This window comes from Diceros bicornis, chromosome 32, assembly GCF_020826845.1.
Source record: "Diceros bicornis minor isolate mBicDic1 chromosome 32, mDicBic1.mat.cur, whole genome shotgun sequence".
Classification (NCBI taxonomy): Eukaryota; Metazoa; Chordata; class Mammalia; order Perissodactyla; family Rhinocerotidae; genus Diceros; species Diceros bicornis.
This window is the reverse complement of record NC_080771.1, coordinates 33,738,966-33,757,680: the sequence shown is the minus strand read 5'-3', so window position 1 is coordinate 33,757,680 and position 18,715 is coordinate 33,738,966. Positions and strand designations below refer to the sequence as shown.

The window sequence follows — 18,715 nt, the reverse complement described above, 5'->3', positions numbered from 1 at the left end:
TGCTGGGGAGATAAGTGAGAGGATTTTGAAGTGTAAATGTAAGTGTATAATGGTCAGTGTGCAAGTAAGCATTTAAGAAACGGTAGCTCTTGTTATTAGTTTTTAAAATACAGATTCTTGGCTGTGTGCACATGACCCAAACGCTTTCACTCCCTAGATGAGTCACGTTCTGTTGGCCGAGACTCCGAGCACCCTTCTGGCGTTGCCCAGGCCCCCTGGGGTTCAAGTACCCCAGTGCTGGTGTCAAAGCAGCACGGCCCTGGGAGGCGGGAGATCCAGGTGGGATCAGCTCTGCCACGCTTTCGCTCTTTGCACCTGGGTTTCTCCATTTGTGACGACAAGACTTGGCAAGCTCCCTAAGAGGCCTTCCACTCTGACCTTCTCCACTTTTCCAGTTTAGAGCAGACAGAAATTCAGCTCAACACACAAAATGTGGAGGGAAGCCGGGGACGCCCGTGTGCCCAGACAAGGTGAAGTCACAGTGGAACCCTATGCTATTGCAAAGGAAATGGCCTTCTGAATTTAAACCTGATGGACTTCCTGGGTCCCTGCGAGGCCAGGATGCGCCGAGTCCCTTGACACCCTCGACTGCCACTGGCTCCCACGTGGGTTATTTTTATTAAAAATAAACATGGGGAGGGGCCAGCCCGGTGGCGCAAGCAGTTAAGTGTGCGTGCTCCGCTGCGGCGGCCCGGGTTCGCCAGTTTGGATCCCGGGCGCGCACCGACGCACCGCTTGGCAGGCCATGCTGTGGCGGTGTCCCATATAAAGTAGAGGAAGATGGTCATGGATGTTAGCCCAGGGCCAGTCTTCCTTAGCTAAAAAAGAGGAGGATTGGCAGATCTTAGCTCAGGGCTGATCCTCCTTGCAAAAAATAAATAAATAAATAGAAATAAACATGAGGAGGTTGGGTTCCGTCCAGAGGGATAAGCACTGTCCTTCCCGTGTCTCCCACTGAACGCAACATAACCCCTGTAGGCACGCAGGGAGCAGCTCTCTGGGCACTGAGAAGCCAGCGGAAGCAGACACACCAGGAAGGAGCCAGGACTCAAAGTCTCATGGGAGCTGCAGTGCCTGTGCTCTTGTTTGTGGGTATCTCCAGGCCGGAGCTCATGGGCGCTGAAAGTGATCTGCGCACTGGGCACACCAGGCGAGGCCGAGAGAGCCCCTGTTTCTGGACTGAGCAACCCAAAGGGAAATTCTGAAGAGTCAGAGAGAGAAGGGGAGATGCCCAGGGTTATTTTTCCTTTGCTGTGTTTTTCCATCGTCTCCTGTGCCAGCCCCCAGGCAGTCTGCCACATGGACTCGGTCAGGCAGGCACCTGAAACTCCAAAGGCGGGGAGGCTGCTCTCTAATCAGAAAAACTGTGGTCCCAAGAATGGGGGGGATCCTCGTAGCTCTCCCCCTCACTCCGCCCTCTTGCCACTTGCCCTGGAGGTGGACAGCGGCAGGAAGAGTACAGCAGAGAAGGGCACTAAGGCCCAGGCTCTCTGGCCACAGGGTGGGGAAGGAGGCCCCCTGGGAGGGGAAAGCTTGGAGAGGTGTGAAGAGGAGGGGGCTCAAGAAAGCAACCTGAGAAGAGGTGTATGAATTCCCGGGCTCATCTCTGAGATGCACATGCATGGAAGTCTCCAGGGATATCAGAAAATGTTCTGAACTGAAAATGACAATAGAAAATATCAAAATTGGTGGGATGCAGCTAACGCCACGCTTAGAGAGGAATTTATAGCATTAGAAAAACTTGGAAAAAATAAATAAAGGTCTCAAATCCACAATTTAAGCTCCCACCTTAAGAAATCAGAAAAATAAGAGAAAAATAAACCCCAAAAAAGCATAACGTGGGAAATAATAAAGACAAAGATGAAAAGCAAAAATCAGTGACATTGAAGTCAGTGACAAAAAACCAATAGAGAAAATCAGTGAAATCTAAAAGCTGGTACTTTAGAAAGATCAATAAAATTTGACAAACCTCTAACAAGACTGACCAAAAAAAAAGAAGAGAGAGACACAAATGACCAAATGCTCAATATCCAGAATAAAAAGGAACCATTACCACAGACAGCCACACAGACATCAAAGGATAATGAGGGAACACTCCGAGCACCTCTATACACTTAAACTCACTGACTTAGATGAATCAGAACTACTCTGGAAAAGCCACAGAGGACCCAAACTCATCCAAGATGAAACAGATTATCTGAGAGTCCTATATCTACTAAAGAAATTGAACTTGTAGTTAAAATCCTTCTGAAAAGGAAATCTTCAGCCCCAGATGGCATCACTGGTGAATTCTACCAAACATTTAGAGACGAGATATCACCAATCCTACACAGTGTCTCCCAGAAAATAAGAGAAGGGAATGCTTACCAGTTCACTTTATAGGGCCAGTATTATTCTGACACCGAAACCGTATGAAGACAGGACAAGAACTGTGTTTGAACCATGAACATAGACACAAAAATCTTCAACAAATATTAGCAAATTGAATCCAGCAATAGAGTAAAAATATAACACACCGTGACCAAATGGTGTTGATCCCAGGAATGCAAGGCTGGTGGAATATTTAAAAAATCAGTCAATGGGCCGGCCCCATGGCTTAGCGATTAAGTGGGCGCGCTCCGCTGCTGGCGGCCCGGGTTCGGATCCCTGGCACACACTGACGCACCACTTCTCCAGCCATGCTGAGGCCGCGTCCCACATACAGCAACTAGAAGGATGTGCAGCTATGACATACAACTATCTACTGGGGCTTTGGGGGGAAAATAAATAAATAAATAAAATCTTTAAAAGAAAAAAATCAGTCAACATACTCCATCATATTAATAGACTAAAGAAGAGAAAACACACGATCATATCAATTGCTGCAGAAAAACATTTGACAGAATTCAATATCCATCGATGATAAAAACTTTCAGAAAACTTAGCATAGAAGGGAACCTCCTTAATTTGATAAAGAACATCTACCAAAACCCCAGAGCGAGCATTACATTTAATGGTGAAAGACCGAATGCCTTCCCTTAGGATCAGAAACAAGGCAAGTACATACATCCCTACCCTTCCTGTGCCACATTTTATTGGAGGGCCTAGCCAGTGAAGTATTGCAAGAAAAAGACATCGGAGGCATTCGGACTGGAAAAGAAGAAATAGAACTGTCCCTATTTGCATACATCATCGTCTATGTAGACAATCTTAAGGAACCTATAAAAAGAACCTTCTAGAAATAATGAGTTTAGCAAGGTCTCAGAATACAAAGTCAACATACAAAAATCATATTTCTATGTACTAGCAATAAACAATTGATAACTGAAATTTTAAACATAATACCAGTTACAATTGCTCCCCTCAAATGAAATACTGAGGTATAAATCTAACAGGATGCACGCAGGGTTTCTGTTTCATTTTGTGCGTTCTGTAACCCGAGCACTCACACACCCCCTTCACCTGGGTCCTGCTTTCCCCACTGACTCTCGACCCCTCAGGACGGCAGCTATCAGAATGCCCCCTCCTTCCAAGTTTGATCTCCCCACTACTGCAAGCGAAACCCGGCACCAAGTGGGCTCATGAACAGTCTGATGAATTAATAAGATACACTTGAAACTAACCCAAGACTCGATCCTGATAATGATTGATAGTGGACTGGGGGCAGGTATTTTTCGGGGAAAACAAAAGGGCTGTTTTGTGATTGTGGAGAGAGATTGGCCAGAGCAGTGTGACCCCCAGACCCCACTTGTGCCTGTATACATTCTCGGCACAGAGGTGTCCTTAGCCATTGACAGAACCAAGAATAGACTGAGAAAGCCCTTATAGACATAGTTATTAAGTATCCATTAGGATCTAGGCTGGAACCATGTAGGGTTTGGAAAAATGTTTTCAGATTATTTTCCAAGTGTTTGATGAAACCCCAAAGACATTTTTCCCAGGCATATTTTCCCCAGACGTTGGAAACCCATGAGTGTTTAAAGGAGAATTTAATCCTTAGGTTTAGGATCTGTCTGTGCTGAGCTCGTCCCGATGGAATGGCACACGACGCCGGGGGCTTGTGCTGTCTGTATTTTATACGTGGAATTAGATACTTGCATTTTGAGTGCATGCAACTGAATCTCACACTAATTCTCAAACCAGGACTTGAATTCCAAGAGGGTATAGACTTGGCAGACGTGTTCCCAATGACTGGAATCAAGAGAAGCCCCTTGGGTTGCTACACAGCCCAACTGCGGGTCTCGGAGAACTCGGGACCCTGGGTCTGCAGAGAAGTGGGGGTAGGCGGGGGCTCCAGCAGCTTCCCTAGGCAGGCAACACCAGGGTGGGAGAGACAGAGGAGAAAACATTTTTAAATCTAGAAAGTAAAAAATGCCCATTGTAGAAAACCTGGAATACACAAATAGAAAGATTGGAAAAAAAGAAAAAACCAACTTACAGAGACAACCCTTGGTGATACTCTGGACGAGGGTATTTGCATTCATTTTTCTTTTTTTTCCCCCTGGGCTTTGGGAATTGGCTTTCAAGGTGGCAAACCTGTGACTGACATGAAAGGCGGACTTGCGTGATTAATCAGCCCTTGGCCCCTCCGGTAAAGCCGGGTAGCCCTCCTGGTGGGCAGCAGGATGAAGGGGTGGCCAGCCAGAGGGCAGGGCCCGGAAACCAGGAATCAGGATTCCTGCGCCAGCCGCACCTGTCACTCAATGAAAATTTCGTCTAGAGAATGTGGACACCAGATTCTGCCCACCTCACAGAGGGAGTGGGAGCAAATCAGGGGAGAGAGGAGATATGCCGTCGTGGATAGAACATGGAGACTTGGCAAACCACCACCAGCTAAGCTTCAGTTTCCTCATCTATAAACGAGACTAATCCCGCCCCCTCCTAAGATTTTGGTGAGGATTGGGATGATATTGTGCGAAGACTCAATGTTACCTGTTTAGTGTGGCATTTGATTACTTGGGGAGCGTTCAGTAAGTGGTAACCAGGAAGAAAAGGGTTTTACATCGTTCTGAACTGTGAGAGCTTATCATTTGGGGAATAACTTATTAGTGGATACACTGTTATTAAAACTGGCACTCTGGGGGCTGGCCTGGTGACGTAGTGGTTAAGTTTGCACACTCTGCTTGGCGGCTCAGGGTTTGCAGGTTTGGATCCCGGGCACACACTGATGCCCTGCTTGTCAAGCTATGCTGTGGTGGCACCCCATATAAAGTAGAGGAAGATGGGTACAGATGTTAGCCCAGGGCCAATCCTTCTCAGCAAAAAGAGGAGGATTGGCAACGGATGTTAGCTCAGGACTAATCTTCCAAACAAAAAAAAAAAAAAAAAAGCCAAACTGGCACTCCAGATGTGTTTCTGTGTGCTTAAGTCTCCCTATTGTGAACTTCAACATCAAAAGGATTACATTGACCCTGCGGCACATTTAAAATCATGACCAGAGCCCCAGACTGGCTGGTGGGAGTGGAAACTGGTACAACCACTTTGGAAAACTGTGTGACGGTGTCTACTGATGCTAAACGTCACCTACCCCAGGACCCTGCACGTCCACTCCTGAGTGTGTACCCAAGAGAAACAAACACGCATGTGCACCAAAGACAAGTGTGGGAATCTTCAGAGCTTTATTCCAAGCAGCCCTACCTGGAAACGACAGACTGTCCACCAACAATAGAAGGCACAAATACACTGTGGTCTATTCCTATAATGGACTACTACTCAGCAAGGAAGAAGAACTACTGGGACAACCAACCACATGGATGAATTGCAGAGAAATAACGTTGAGTGAAAAGAGCCACAATGAGTACATACTATTTGATGCCATTTATGTGAAGCTCAAAACAGTCAAAATGATCTACGGCGTGGTTCTCAGCCAGGGTGATTTTGGCCCCCAGGGGACACTTGGCAATGACTGGAAACATATTTGGCTGTCACCACTGGAGGGGATATATTCCTGGTACCCAGTGGGTGGAGGTCAGGATGTTGCTAAACCTCCTACAAGGTACAGAACAGCCCCCACCACGTAGAATTACTGGCCTCGAATGTCCATAGCGCCAAGGAGAAAAAACTGATGCATAACAGACATCAGGTTCTGGTCACCCTTAGGGATGCGGTAGTGACAGGGAGGGAGCTCGGGGGCCCAGGGGTGCTGGAAATGCTCCTTGGGTGTGGAAGTATGCAAAAACCCATTTCCAGTTTGTGTGCTCTGCCATCTGTCAGTCATACCTCCGCTCCAGCCCCAAGGCCAGCCCCACGCTCCACAGCGTTACACCATCGTCCTCGCCGCCACTCCCACTTAAGTAGGACAGGACATTTTAGTCAATGCATCACTTTGACTCAAGTGAAATTAAAAGGTTTGGTTTTCGGGGATTCCAAGTCAAATATGAACCATATGAATGTGCAGACTCACGGTAGCCGCTCCGTTCTCTTGCACAATATTTTCCAAACCACCACCATTGCAGCGAACGGGTGTCTAGAGTTTACGGCCCCCCCAGCTTTGACTGCTCTGGCACTGCCGACTCAGAGAGCTCATCATTTCCGTGAAAAGGGGGCAGGCTCGGCCCACCCCTTCTGGCTCAGCCAGCCACAGACCTGCTCGGGGTGTCGGCGCTGGAGGGTCATCTGCTCAGTGGGCCAGGAGGTCAGTTGCGAGGAGCTGCAGCGGCTGGCTTGTGCTCAGGTTGAGCCACAATTTAATTCCGTCCCGTCCAGGGCAAGACCAGGCCAGACTGACGCTCTGGCTTGACCCTGCGAGGGTATTTTGCTGCGGCTACTGCTCCAGGCAGAGAGCTCTGAGGCTTCCACCCAGGAGGGGGAGGAGCCGTCTGCCCATTTGTTCTAATTTTGTTTCAGTGAATTTTATTTTCCCTTTCGTTCATATTAAATACCGTTAGGACTAACAAGACCAAAACACCGACACAGATTTGGTTCCAGGAGAAGACGATTCAGAAGTAAAGTAAATGTGGGTTTTCCAGGGCAACTTCAGGTGCTGGGGACTTCAACAGCCCGACGCCCTGAGAAGGCAGGCAGCCCACCCGCCTGTGAAGCTGGGACGGGCTTTCGCGCTAAGCGGACGGGCACCTCCGAATTTCTAACATGCAAACCGTATTGAAGACACTGAGACCTTGAGAATTCCAGAGTCAGCTTCATTTCTAGAAGAGAAACAACGACTAGCGTTTCCCTGTAGAGGTCAGGGGATGAGTGTAAAGGAAAGTGATGTCGGTGGCCGGTGGCCGCGGGGACTGTCAGCACTGCCTCCCCGAGGACCATGCTCCTCTCCTCTCCCCCATCTCCTCCACCGCCCCACACCCTCACCCTCCCCTGCCCTGAACTGACCAGAACTAAACCACACTTGGCTGTGTTTACTGAAGTGCGTGCTCTCTTCTTAGTTGTAAATGGCGGTGAGTTGAAGTTTTACCTTTCTATTTCTTTGAAAACAAATCTTAGGTTGCTCCAAATCTTAAGGTGGAGGCAGTCTTTGGCTTATTTTTCCTGTGCACTGGTGACTTTTAGTTTTAAAACAAGTCCTACTGTAGCTGTAAAGAAGAGTAGGAACAGAAAAATATAAGGCACGTACGTGCGGCAAACTCCTGATTACACATTCGAATGAAAGGAAGACAGTGGGAGGAAAACTTTTCTAACAAGCTATTCAGGATAACTTCCCTGGAGCAGTCCGTGATGAGACTGCCCACAACCCAGACTTTCAGACTATTTTTTAGTGGAAATTGGGCCAGCAACAAACGTCTTCATATCCTGGTGGACCCTGACCAGCTAGGAGACAATATCCAGCTATCTGGGTTGAAGAGAGGCATCCAGAACTGACAGGACGGCAGAATTCAAATGAGGGGACAGGCAAGCAGGGTCAAAGGTGATGGCAGGTAAAAGACAGAAATTTGGAAATTCGAAAGGCCAGTTGTCAGAAAGGAGGCCCCGGCCAGGCCATGCAATGATCTTCCCCAGGAAGGGCCCGCTCAGCCAGGGCTCCTGGCGCTGTGGCCTCCCCTGCAGGAGAATGCAACCCAGCTCCTCCCCCACGATCCCAGAAAGGCCACCAGTGTCCAGGGCTTGCTGAGCCTCCATGAGGTGCTACCAGATCACAACGATTACACCTTGTCTAATCCTGTCCCTGATGTGGTGCGGCAGTGCCACCCTGGCCATTTCATAGACAGACACTGGGCCACCTCCCCCAGGCCAGGTGACTGGTTAGTGCACGGTGAGTTTGGAAGGGAGGCGGTGTGGCTTCTGCAGCCCGCCTTTCATTACTTTGCTGTTTTTGTTTTAATGCTACAAGGGTTCATGCAGAGTTTTATCTGCCATTTCTCTGCAGTATCCCCGGCCCCGGCCTGCCATTCCAGTTTACTCCCACGTGCCAGGGACAGAACTCAGCAAGCAGGGAGGCTGCAGGGACCAAGAGGGGGAGCGCCTGCACACAGCACAGGGTATAGGGGCTCCGAGCAGACTCGGAAGGCAGCGCCAATTCCACAATGCAGGATGTAGGGAGAAGGTATCCATGGGGTCAACAGAGGGCCAAATGCCTGTGCAGAGCTCAGAAGTGGGCCTGGTCCATATATGTCTTAGCTATCACGGACAGATTAAAAAGAAAATATGTCAACCCCTGAGCCAAAGGAGAAAGACATCCTGGAGAGGGGAGGGGAGGCGGGGGAGCTGGAGGGAGCTGCTGAGGGGGGCGGCAAGCAGAAGCACCCGAGAGGTGACCACAAAGACTCTGCTGTGAGTTGCTGGTCCCAAAATGGGTGTGCTCCGGGGCACGAGCCTCACTGTGGGCAGCAGCACAAGCAGAGGGCTCCACTTGAGCCTGTGCTTCCTGCGCTGGGAGGTGTCGTCCTGGGGCAGCAAGGGGCCTTCGAAGCCACAGGAAACGGGTTACCTTGCTAAAAAGTCAGTTTTACTCACTACAAAGTTAACTGACACCTTTTCAAAAACAGGACAAATTTCATGTCCCTGCATCACTCCCTGGGAAGACCCAGTGGCTGGCCTCGGATGAGAAGGGAGGGATCCCCTGGGAAGCTGAGGGGCACCGACTTATTCTCTGCAGAGCACGGGAGTACACTGCTTGAAGCTGCGTGGGATAAAATAAGCAGCGAAGCAAACGCAGCCCCTCGGTCTCAGAAGCTGCTGAAGCAGCAATCAACAAAGGGAGCCTGTGCCAACAGACATGGATCAGCGGCGGTGACTCTGAGCCCAGGGCCGGCCCCCAGATGACAAGAGCAAACAAACAAGGATGAGTCCATTCGCAGATCTGTAAGTAAACCCACATGTTACACAAGAGGCTTCCACTTTTTTTTTTAAAGCAGAGGAAAAATTTTTTCTTAAATTATACAGAGAATAAGAAAATACATAAAGAGATTTGCTTTCTTCAAAAGATAGGTAGGAAACCCAAAGTCAGATTCACCAAACCCCAGAATCCAGGGCTCCCTGAACACTCTGAAAACCACGCAGATGGCCCGACGACGTAAACCAAAACACACTCCAGATGGGTATGGGTAAAGATGTTTAAAAAAACAAGAAGAAACATATTTAAAAAAAGACAAAAACATAGGGTTGAGGTTTATCCAGCTCCCCATGTGCCGACAGTCACACAGGCATTCCTCGGAAGCCTACCGGGAACTCTTCAAATGCACAAACATATTTTATTGGTTTGATACAGCAGAATAGACAAAGTTACCCTAATATTTTACTTGCTAGAAAACAAACAATATGTTCCCACCAAATGATAAATAAGACAAAGAGAGTGAGCACTTCAAGGGGACTCTACAAGAAAATGCAGTTTATAAAAGTTTCAGACAGAAGTATCTTAGATGCTATCTCTCAGTGTGAAATCCTAGAGGCAAAACAAAATGCTTCATCAAGACCACAGCAGCTGGGCCTGGGTAAATCTTTAATGCAAACAACAGTGATTTAAAAGCTTACTTGCCAATTGTTTCCAAGACCACTGGACAAACTGCTATTGTGTTCAGATCAGCGCTTAGCAAATTATCCCTAATGACGATCAGTGTACAGCCCAAGACGCCCGCACTGGCTAACTACAACAGTATGCCCTTTCCGGGGTGGGGAGTGATAAGAAGAGAGAGCGAAAAAGCAGAAAACAGGATCAAGCATTTATTCGTTTGTTTACTCTTTACAAGAACAAACACCACAAGGTGAAGGCAGGCCGTGAAATGAATTTCAGTTTTCAAGCAAGTACATTTTTCTCCAAAAAGTATAAATAAGATGGGAATGGTCAGACCAGATGAATAACAATGCTAAAAAAAAAAAAAAAAAAATCCTAGGGAGCAAGAGAAAGCGTTGATGAGTAGAAGGCATGCCTGCTTGGAATTTGCTATCATTGAGTTTGAAGAAGAGATATAACATTACAAGTAGGGTTGGCTGTTAACACGGGGCCTTGTGAGACGGATTATTTTTAAAACACTCGGATTTTGCCTTACGTTTTCTAAATCCACTGGCCCTCAGGAAACTGGTGTAATGGGTAACTATCCTCCCTGGGGACAGTCAACAAGATATTTTTCTTTCTTGAGCCACAGAATAGAAAAGTCCTGGGTCTTCTGTCTCTCCTGAGGGACTCTGCCCTTCCAGAGAGAAGCTGAAGAAACGGCTAGAATGACGAAGCCACCATGGCACAACTTCCCGCCGTTGACTCACTCAAGTTAGCTGATGGCCTTCAGTTCCAAACTCACTGGTTTATTTGGCTAACTAAAGCAACTGACTGACTGCTTAGCTTTCTAACCAGCTGGCCCAGTCAAGCACAAGTAGCCTCTGAGAGCAATAACCAGAAATTTCCACTAAGGAAAAGACATAAAGCGATGTGTTTTCTGATCACAAAGTTCCTGCTGGTGTCGCTTGCACGTTGGACCATGATGGTGTGACTGGCTACACTGAGAAATGAGAGCAGAGTGTGCCAGACCCACCCGGGCAGCTGAACCGTGTTACACAAATCGGACCATGAACTGACCGCCATTTTTCATTCTGAATGGAAGCCGCAGCGCCTCAGGCGCTTTCCCAGCTACTGGCAAACAACGTATCAACCAGGTAAACCTCATTACATTCTTCCCTCTAAGAGAACTTCTAAGTGTGTTAGAAATAATTTACACACTAAAGAAAAAGCTCCCTGTAATACACTTCTAACAATACCCTCATATTCACATTGGTTTAAAAGCCACCTATAAAGACACATCAAATACCAATGAACGAAAATCACTACATTTGCACCCGTGACACCAAGGTTAACGGGCCAAGTTCTAAGTGTAAATGACTTCAAGATAGGGAAATAGTCTATGAAACTTAGAAAAAATACTAAACATTGCAGCACAAAATACTAAATGTTGAGTTTAAAATCTCAAAAATGGATAACACGGGGGGCTAGCCCAGTGGCACAAGCGGTTAGTGAGCGCACTCTGCTGCGGCAGCCCGGGGTTCGCCGGTTCGGATCCCGGGTGTGCACGGACGCACTGCTTGGCCAGCCATGCTGTGGCGGCGTCCCATATAAAGTGGAGGAAAATGGGCACGGATGTTAGCCCAGGGCCAGTCTTCCTCAGCAAAAAAAAGAGGAGAATTGGCAGATATTAGCACAGGGCTGATCTTCCTCACCAAAAAAAAAAAAAAAAAAAAAGAATAGATAACACGGATAGGCCCACGATTTACTTGGGACCCCAGAAAATGCTGGATTTGCTAGAAAGATCTGATTCTCTCTCCATGAGCCAATTATTCACTCCAGGGACCAAATACAAATACTGTTAATTCCAGGCTGGCATCTCCTCGCTACATATCCTGTCCCTTCCTGAGTTTTGCACCTATCCACAGCCAGGTGTGCTGATCCCGCTGAAGCAAAACAGAATTGGGAAGCTCCATCTCTGTCATAAACACAGCTGGAGTTGCTAGGTGGTGTGGGGTTCTGCATGCTCTTTCAGACAAACAACACACTCACATACAGGGTCACCAAGGAGCCATCTGCTGCCTACCAGAGGGCTGAATTAACGAGTCCACCTGGGCCAAGGGGACAGCAGCCTCGAGAGTGAACGCAGTACTGCTACTCATCACAAGCTGACCAGGACACCCTAAGGTCCCATGGGACCTAATTCCTCTCTAACAACTTCTGAGACTTGAGATCTTTCAAAGTAAGTTTCTCAATATCTCAGCCATCTCCAAAATATTTTAGGCAGTTAGCATACCTTAGCAACGCAAAGACTATGTAGCAACTCCCACATATCTGAGGGAAGATCCTCTCGTCTAAACACACAGGACGTGCTCTAAGATCTGGAAGCAGGTTGGTGTACCCACAGCAGCATTCTCTGTCCGGCCTCTCGCTGCAGATGCCTGTAAATGTAGTCCCAGATCAGAGGGCCTTGCTCCTGACTGGCTGCTCAATACGCCTCACAGGGGACACTTTAATAACTTAAGCAGCAACAGAGCCCCTTTATCCTGCTGCAGGTGGACAACCAACAGCAGTTATGGAGGTGGGTCCTCAGGACAGATAAGCCATTCCCTACAGAAGGGACAGAACTCAACAAAGTACTTTAGAACAGGGTTTTATTTCATCTCTAGCTGGGTTATTGCTGGTGTGGGTTGCTTCCCCCAAAGTTTATTTGGCTTCCAAAATCCACGGTCCACAAAAGCTGTACATTATTTTAACGAGAAACTAATTATAATACGACTTTTAAGTTAGTCAAGCAAATCAGAGCAGGGTTACAACAGGGTAAGTAAGCCAAGTGGACAATGTCTGTCCTGTAATTTTAAAAAGCTAGCTCTGGAGCCAGGAGTGGCACAAGGCTACGATTAGGAACAGCAGATGGTTAAGAGGAAGAGGTTGGGGGAAAGGCTCAGACCACGTAAAACCGCTTCTCGGGGATCCCAGTACATTACTATGAATTGTCTGTACAGGCCAGAAGCCGGGGCACCAGAGGCACAAGAGCCACTGGGAACGGCCTGACCCGTGTCTGCGACGTCCCTCCTCTCCATCTCTTCTGTCTAGGAAGGCTTCCCTCCACAACCCGAGGGTGGCGTCTGGAGATGCTGCTAAGATGCCCCAGTGGCACACAATTAAAAGGATGCTCAGCCATAAAGCCACCACTTTGGTGACACTGAACAATGCTGGGGACAGAAACAACGATGGGAGAGTTTACCCCCCCTTTTCAGCCACTTGAAGATTCAGAAAATCCATTTACCCAAATCACTACAGTTAATACCTTTGGAAATATTAAACGAGCATAACCCAAGTCTCGGTTCAGCTTTCACAAACACAACAGGCGGATCAAAGGCTTCTTTTAATCCTGGAGGTGTAGCCATGCCCACCTGAGTTCCAAGTTACCGAAAAAGGCATTTGCAGTCAAAGAAACACCAGGCACAGGTTTAAACCAACTTTGTGATTTTTATTGATGGGCGACAACTTTATACTCCTAGATATCACTAAACTGTGTACAATTAGAGACGCAGCATTATAGAAGAGCAGACAGCAGAATTAAACGGAGCAGACTTAAGGAAAGATCAATCTTCATTATTTTGCCCATTTTTCATTATGTGTACACAGAAGCATGAAAGCAATTTGAACTCTTTTAACGGCAATAAAGTTACAATCACCCATCTATGTGACTAAAGTCTTAACTCCAAATATTTGACCTGCAATGTGCACGTAAGCAATTTCTCATCGCACAATTATTAAAATGTATTTTACTTATTAGGAACCAGCAACTTATTTTTTGTGTTTATTTTTCTTTTGAAGTAAGAACTATTTCTTCTCTGATAACTGGCTCATTTTTATTGTTTATCAAAAACTAAAGGGTGGGGGAGGAAAGTGTGATGGATTAAAAAATTTATTTTTTAAGGAAAGATAAAATTCATTTTCACAAATTTACAAGTGTTGTTGCTGGTGCAGGATTTATTCTACTAAGCAATTAGACTGGGAATCAAACGCAAGTTTCCCCTTCTTACTTAGGAATCAGCATTATTTCAGAAATATGGGTTTTTGTGTATTTTCTTAAATCAAGCAACAGTCTGTTTCGACCAAGTGATTTTGATTTGGAAGTTAGAAGTCGACATAAACTATGTTGCGCACAAGCCCCAAGGCGTCTCCTTTTCATCCTAGCCCATTTTTGCAAAAGGGAGAAAGAGTTTCTCTCTACAGAGTCGCTAAAGAGAAGAAGGAAGTCAGTGAGAGCTGGTGTTCTACAAGCGGGTGTCGGGCACACAGCGCACAGGCGGTCACAGCAGGTCCACGCGGCGGTAGTACAGGAGGTAGGCTGTGCGGTCAGCAGTGGGCTTCACCACCTGGTACTGGTTAATCACCTTGACCATCTGGTCGTCGATGCGCAGCCAGCCATTCAGACCAATCTGGAAGACGTCTGTAGTGTAGTGACCACCTGTCGCACTGCTGCCGTGGTGGTAGACCACTGGAAGAGAGGGCCGGGAGGTGACTCAGCGAGAAACTGCACCCACCTGACTCCCTCCAACACCGCCCCTCCAGACATTGCACCAAAGCAGTGCAACAGAGAAACGTAATTACACAAAGCAACATTGTTTCAACTCAAAACCCCTAAACAATTTACAATAAAAAGTTATACATATACATCTTCATGACATACTTAAAATGTTCAATACCTCAGAAAACAATGAAAGAAGTGCCAATTAAATGGGGTTGTCCCATTTGTCAGCCCTTTAAGCAAGGATTATCAACCATTTCGATATTTAATCCAGGCGAGAGCACACTGGAAAGCAGAGCTGAGAGACGCTGGCCCACAGAGCATCAGGAGAACAAACTAGCCACCCTCTGGAAACTCACATCCAGAGACCTAAAAACGTTCATGCCCTTCACTGGCCAATTCCACTTCTAGACTCCTCTAAAGAGATTATCTGAATCTTGGACAAAGATTTTACAACAGTGAAAAAATGGAAAAATCTAAATACCCACTAGAAAGAAAGATTAGTGAATTATATTACAATGATTTTTTTCATAGAACAGATTAAGAGTGTTCGGTGATGTAGGAATAGACTCATATTACATGAAAACAATGAGATCCCCAGGTTTTCTACAAATTGCCATTTCCAACCAGTGACAGCACCCAACCCAGGAGGGACGCCAGGACTGTTAGCTGGGCTGGGTGCGTGGTTGAGGAGTGACCCTGCAGAGATAGCACTAGTCATTACGTTTTTCTTTTAAAAACATTTCCAAGTTTTCCACAACAATCTTTTAACAGGAAGAAATACCACTTGTTATTTACCTAAAAAAAAAATCCTGTTAATTCAACCAAAAAGCCTTAGTCAAAGGCCTAAAACAAATCTGTCAGAAGACGCAATGAAGACATTAAAAGCAGCCAAAGGACGCATGCTTCCCTCCTATCAAGAGGGGCTGAGGGTGGGTCCCAGCCAGCAGCAGCCGGGGCCTGGAGAGGGCAACAGCCTCTGGGGAAATTCCAGGGAGGACGTAGTGCAGAGGCGTGAGCTGTGTGCTACCGTCAGTGGCTAAAGGACAGTCACTTGGAGAGGCACAATACTTAGCTCGTGGGGAATTTCAGCAAAACAGAAGCCCACATGTCACTGGGCTCTAGCAGCAGTTGTCACTTCTAGGGAGGCCCAAATCCACTCCGGGCCCATGAGCTGGGCTGGTCAGAGGAGGACGCTTACAGCTGCAGTCATTGGACAGACTCCTGGGCCACGCACAAAGAAGCCTCTATGCTGGGGGCGCAGAGGAGACTGTGGCCCGAGCCCTGGCCAGCCACATGACAAACATGGCTGGTCACACAGGGACAATCAGGTCGGAAACCAGCAACGGGACGGACACAAGGTCACTGCAGGTCATAGCAACTGAGTGGTTGCCACAGGGCACAGAAGAGGCTCAACATCAGCATGTCCCTCCTACCCACAAATCCACTTCAGGGTTTTTGTCCTGGATTTTCATTTCTAAGACCTGACTGACTTGGGTAAGAGTTCTTTCAACGTGATCGAGTCAAGAGGATTTAAAGGACCTGTGGGTTTAACTAATCTGTATTTCCTATAAGACACCTCCATTCTAAAATTTCAGAAGAGAAGAACACTATAGGCACTCAGGTTTCTTAAGCAGCAGCCCTGGTAACTAATCTGGTAATATGTCACGGACACCTGGCAAACTCGCCTGACAGGAACAGAACTCAGAATCAGTGAGTTTTTAAAAAGCTTATGCACTTAACTAACTTGTTCTCTTTGGTCCCACAATCAGAACCATTTTTAAAAAGTACCTCTTTCCTCACATTTTACAGAAAATTCTATCCAACCCAGTGACCTTATTTCTGCGATTAGAAGACTCAAGCTGAGGATTCAGGAGGGCAGGCGAGAGCAACTCAGGTGTGAATCCTGGGTCATGGCAGGGGTGGAGCACGCACCCACACCGGGCCCTCGACCAGGAGACACGGAATTCCTGCACCTGGCGGTTGCTCATCAGCCTTCCCCTGCACGAGCCCCAAAGGAGAGAGCTGCCGGGAGATGAGAAGAAACACGCCACCACCGCTGGACCTTGGTGCCCAACTCCAGGGAGCCTGGGACTCCGGACCAGGACTCCCCTGGTCTTGGAGGGAGCCCGCAGAGCCTGAGCGCCAGCCAAGGCCTCAGAGCTGCCACGGCAAGGAAAGGGCTGGAGACGCAACGAGAGCGAGGTGCCCATCGCCACCCTCTCTGGGTCCCCGCAAGCTGAGGATGAGCCGTGACCAGCCACCTTGGGGGAGAAGAAAAAGTCAAAAGCAATAGTGCCTGGTGGGAAGAAAGCTGACTGGGCCAAACACCTTCTGATGTGGCACAGGGATCTCACCCACTGACCAGGGGCCAATCCAACTACCTAAAACCTTGGGAGTGGACTGAGGGTAGAGGAGTTTGAAGCCTTGCTCTGCCACTGGAGTCACAGAGTGGTGAATGTCCCTCTTTGAGTGTCAGTTTATTCTGTTATAAAATGGGGATATCACCACTTACCTCTCAGGACAGTTGTAAGGAACAAATGAGATAATATATAAAAGGTATCTAGTAGAAAGGCTCAACAAACATGTGAGGGCCAATCAATGGCAGTGTTATTTTAAATTACAAACAGACTCATCAAAGGCAACACAAAGGAGGAATGAGAGAGAAGCTAGAAAATTCTAAAAAAAAGCAGCCAGAAAAGTAAACGCAACGGCAACTATCAAAAGAGATATAAAGCCTCAAAGGCACCAAAGATTCCGGCTGTAACAAAAAAGGGTGGAAGGAAGGACAGAGGGAAAAGGACAGAAGGTGTATTAGACAAACTGGCTCTAAGCCAGGAGATAAAAGGTCTTAGGGGGGCCGGCCCAGTGGCACAGCGGTTAAGTGCACGCACTCCACTTCGGCAGCCCGGGGTTCACAGGTTGGGATCCCGGGCGCAGACCTAGGCACTGCTTGTCAAGCCACGCTGTGGCAGCGTCCCATATAAAGCAGAGGAAGATGGGCATGGATGTTAGCTCAGGGCCAACCTTCCTCAGCAAAAAACAGAGGAGGATTGCCATCGGATGTTAGCTCAGGGCTGATCTTCCTCACACACACACAAAAGAGGTCTTAGGGGCCCAGTTCTGGGACCGGGCTGTGCCATCGTCCCCCTGGAGGATTCCGTGACTGCCAGAGGAGTGTGGCAGCTGAGGAGCCCGTGGGAGCTTGGGCAGCTTCTCAGGCACAACTGACAGCACCGTATGGAAGATGATCCAGTGGAACGCCAGTTTGGGGGCACTGTCCTAGCCCAGCTGAGTGACTGGATGTCAGGGCCACTCCACGGCACCGTCACCCACAGGTACAACTGCAGCGGGGAAAGGCCACGTTCTCAAATTGCCAGCCTGGCAGCCTGAAATTCACTTCTCTGACTCAAAGGCCGAAACGATCATGTTAAACAAGGTCTTATGTTGGGCTCAGCTTAGAGCCAAGAGGATATTCTGTCAACTTCCAAGCACCAAATTTCAGGTAAAACACACATTTTCAAATGATTTCCTGACTAATAAACTCCATAAGGATAGCAATAGAGAAAACCATTCTCTGTGTTAAGTGGTATTACAGCAAAATTGTGCCTGGATGCAAACTCTTTTATCATTTCTTTAGTAGGCAATCAATGTACAGATTTACTCACCTGCAAATAGCCTATAGGTTCTGTGGCATTTAAAATTCTTATTTTTAACTCCTGGAGAAAGCAGTTCTGAAAAACAAAATACCAACAGCTCCAATCTATAAAAGCGCTTCCAGAAAGGTCAGGGTGACAGGAGCAAAGGGGTAACAGCAGTCTGCACTCAAGCACACTGCTCGGCAGACCAGGAGACACAACAAAACTCCGTTCCTTTACCTGCATTACAATTGACCCATGAGGAAAACGAGCTGTGCAACATCTGGCACCCAACCCATTAAAGAAGTATGAGCAACACACTGACCCTATTAAGCTCATGCTAGAAACCCCTTAAAAGCAGATGTTGTAAAGCATGGAAAAGAAAAAAGCTGCCCACTTCAAAAAACAAAACAAAACAAAACAAAACAGCCCTGGAAAACCTGAGAATTAAAATGTTTCCCAGTGAGTGAGACCACAAAGCTTCAGAGAAGTGACAGCAAGGTGATTCCTCCAAAGGATGACAGTCTCCCAGCTGGTGCCAGCTGGGAAGTCCTCTCATGTGGAGTTCCCCTTTGCAGAAGCCCCCTCCAATGCCAGGAAGAGCTCATCTGGAGATGGCTGTTCTTGCAGCCAGCACTGCTTCCTTCTCTCCTCTCCACCTCAAGACCTAAGCTA

The 18,715-nt window shown here is 47.5% G+C and overlaps 1 protein-coding gene across 2 annotated transcripts in view; it reads right to left on the bottom strand.

Moving 5' to 3' along the window:
- Positions 1 to 13,334: 13,334 nt before the first annotated feature.
- The window catches only part of USP10 (ubiquitin specific peptidase 10), a 72,784-nt gene continuing 67,403 nt past the window's right edge, over positions 13,335 to 18,715 (bottom strand). For both annotated transcript variants that reach the window (XM_058528398.1, XM_058528397.1), the window contains exons 13-14: positions 18,071 to 18,136; positions 13,335 to 14,372 (exon numbers count right to left, since the gene is read on the bottom strand). In XM_058528398.1, the coding sequence (XP_058384381.1) occupies positions 14,185 to 14,372; positions 18,071 to 18,136 (254 nt within the window). In that variant the 3' untranslated portion in view covers positions 13,335 to 14,184. The remainder of the gene's footprint in view (positions 14,373 to 18,070; positions 18,137 to 18,715) is intronic.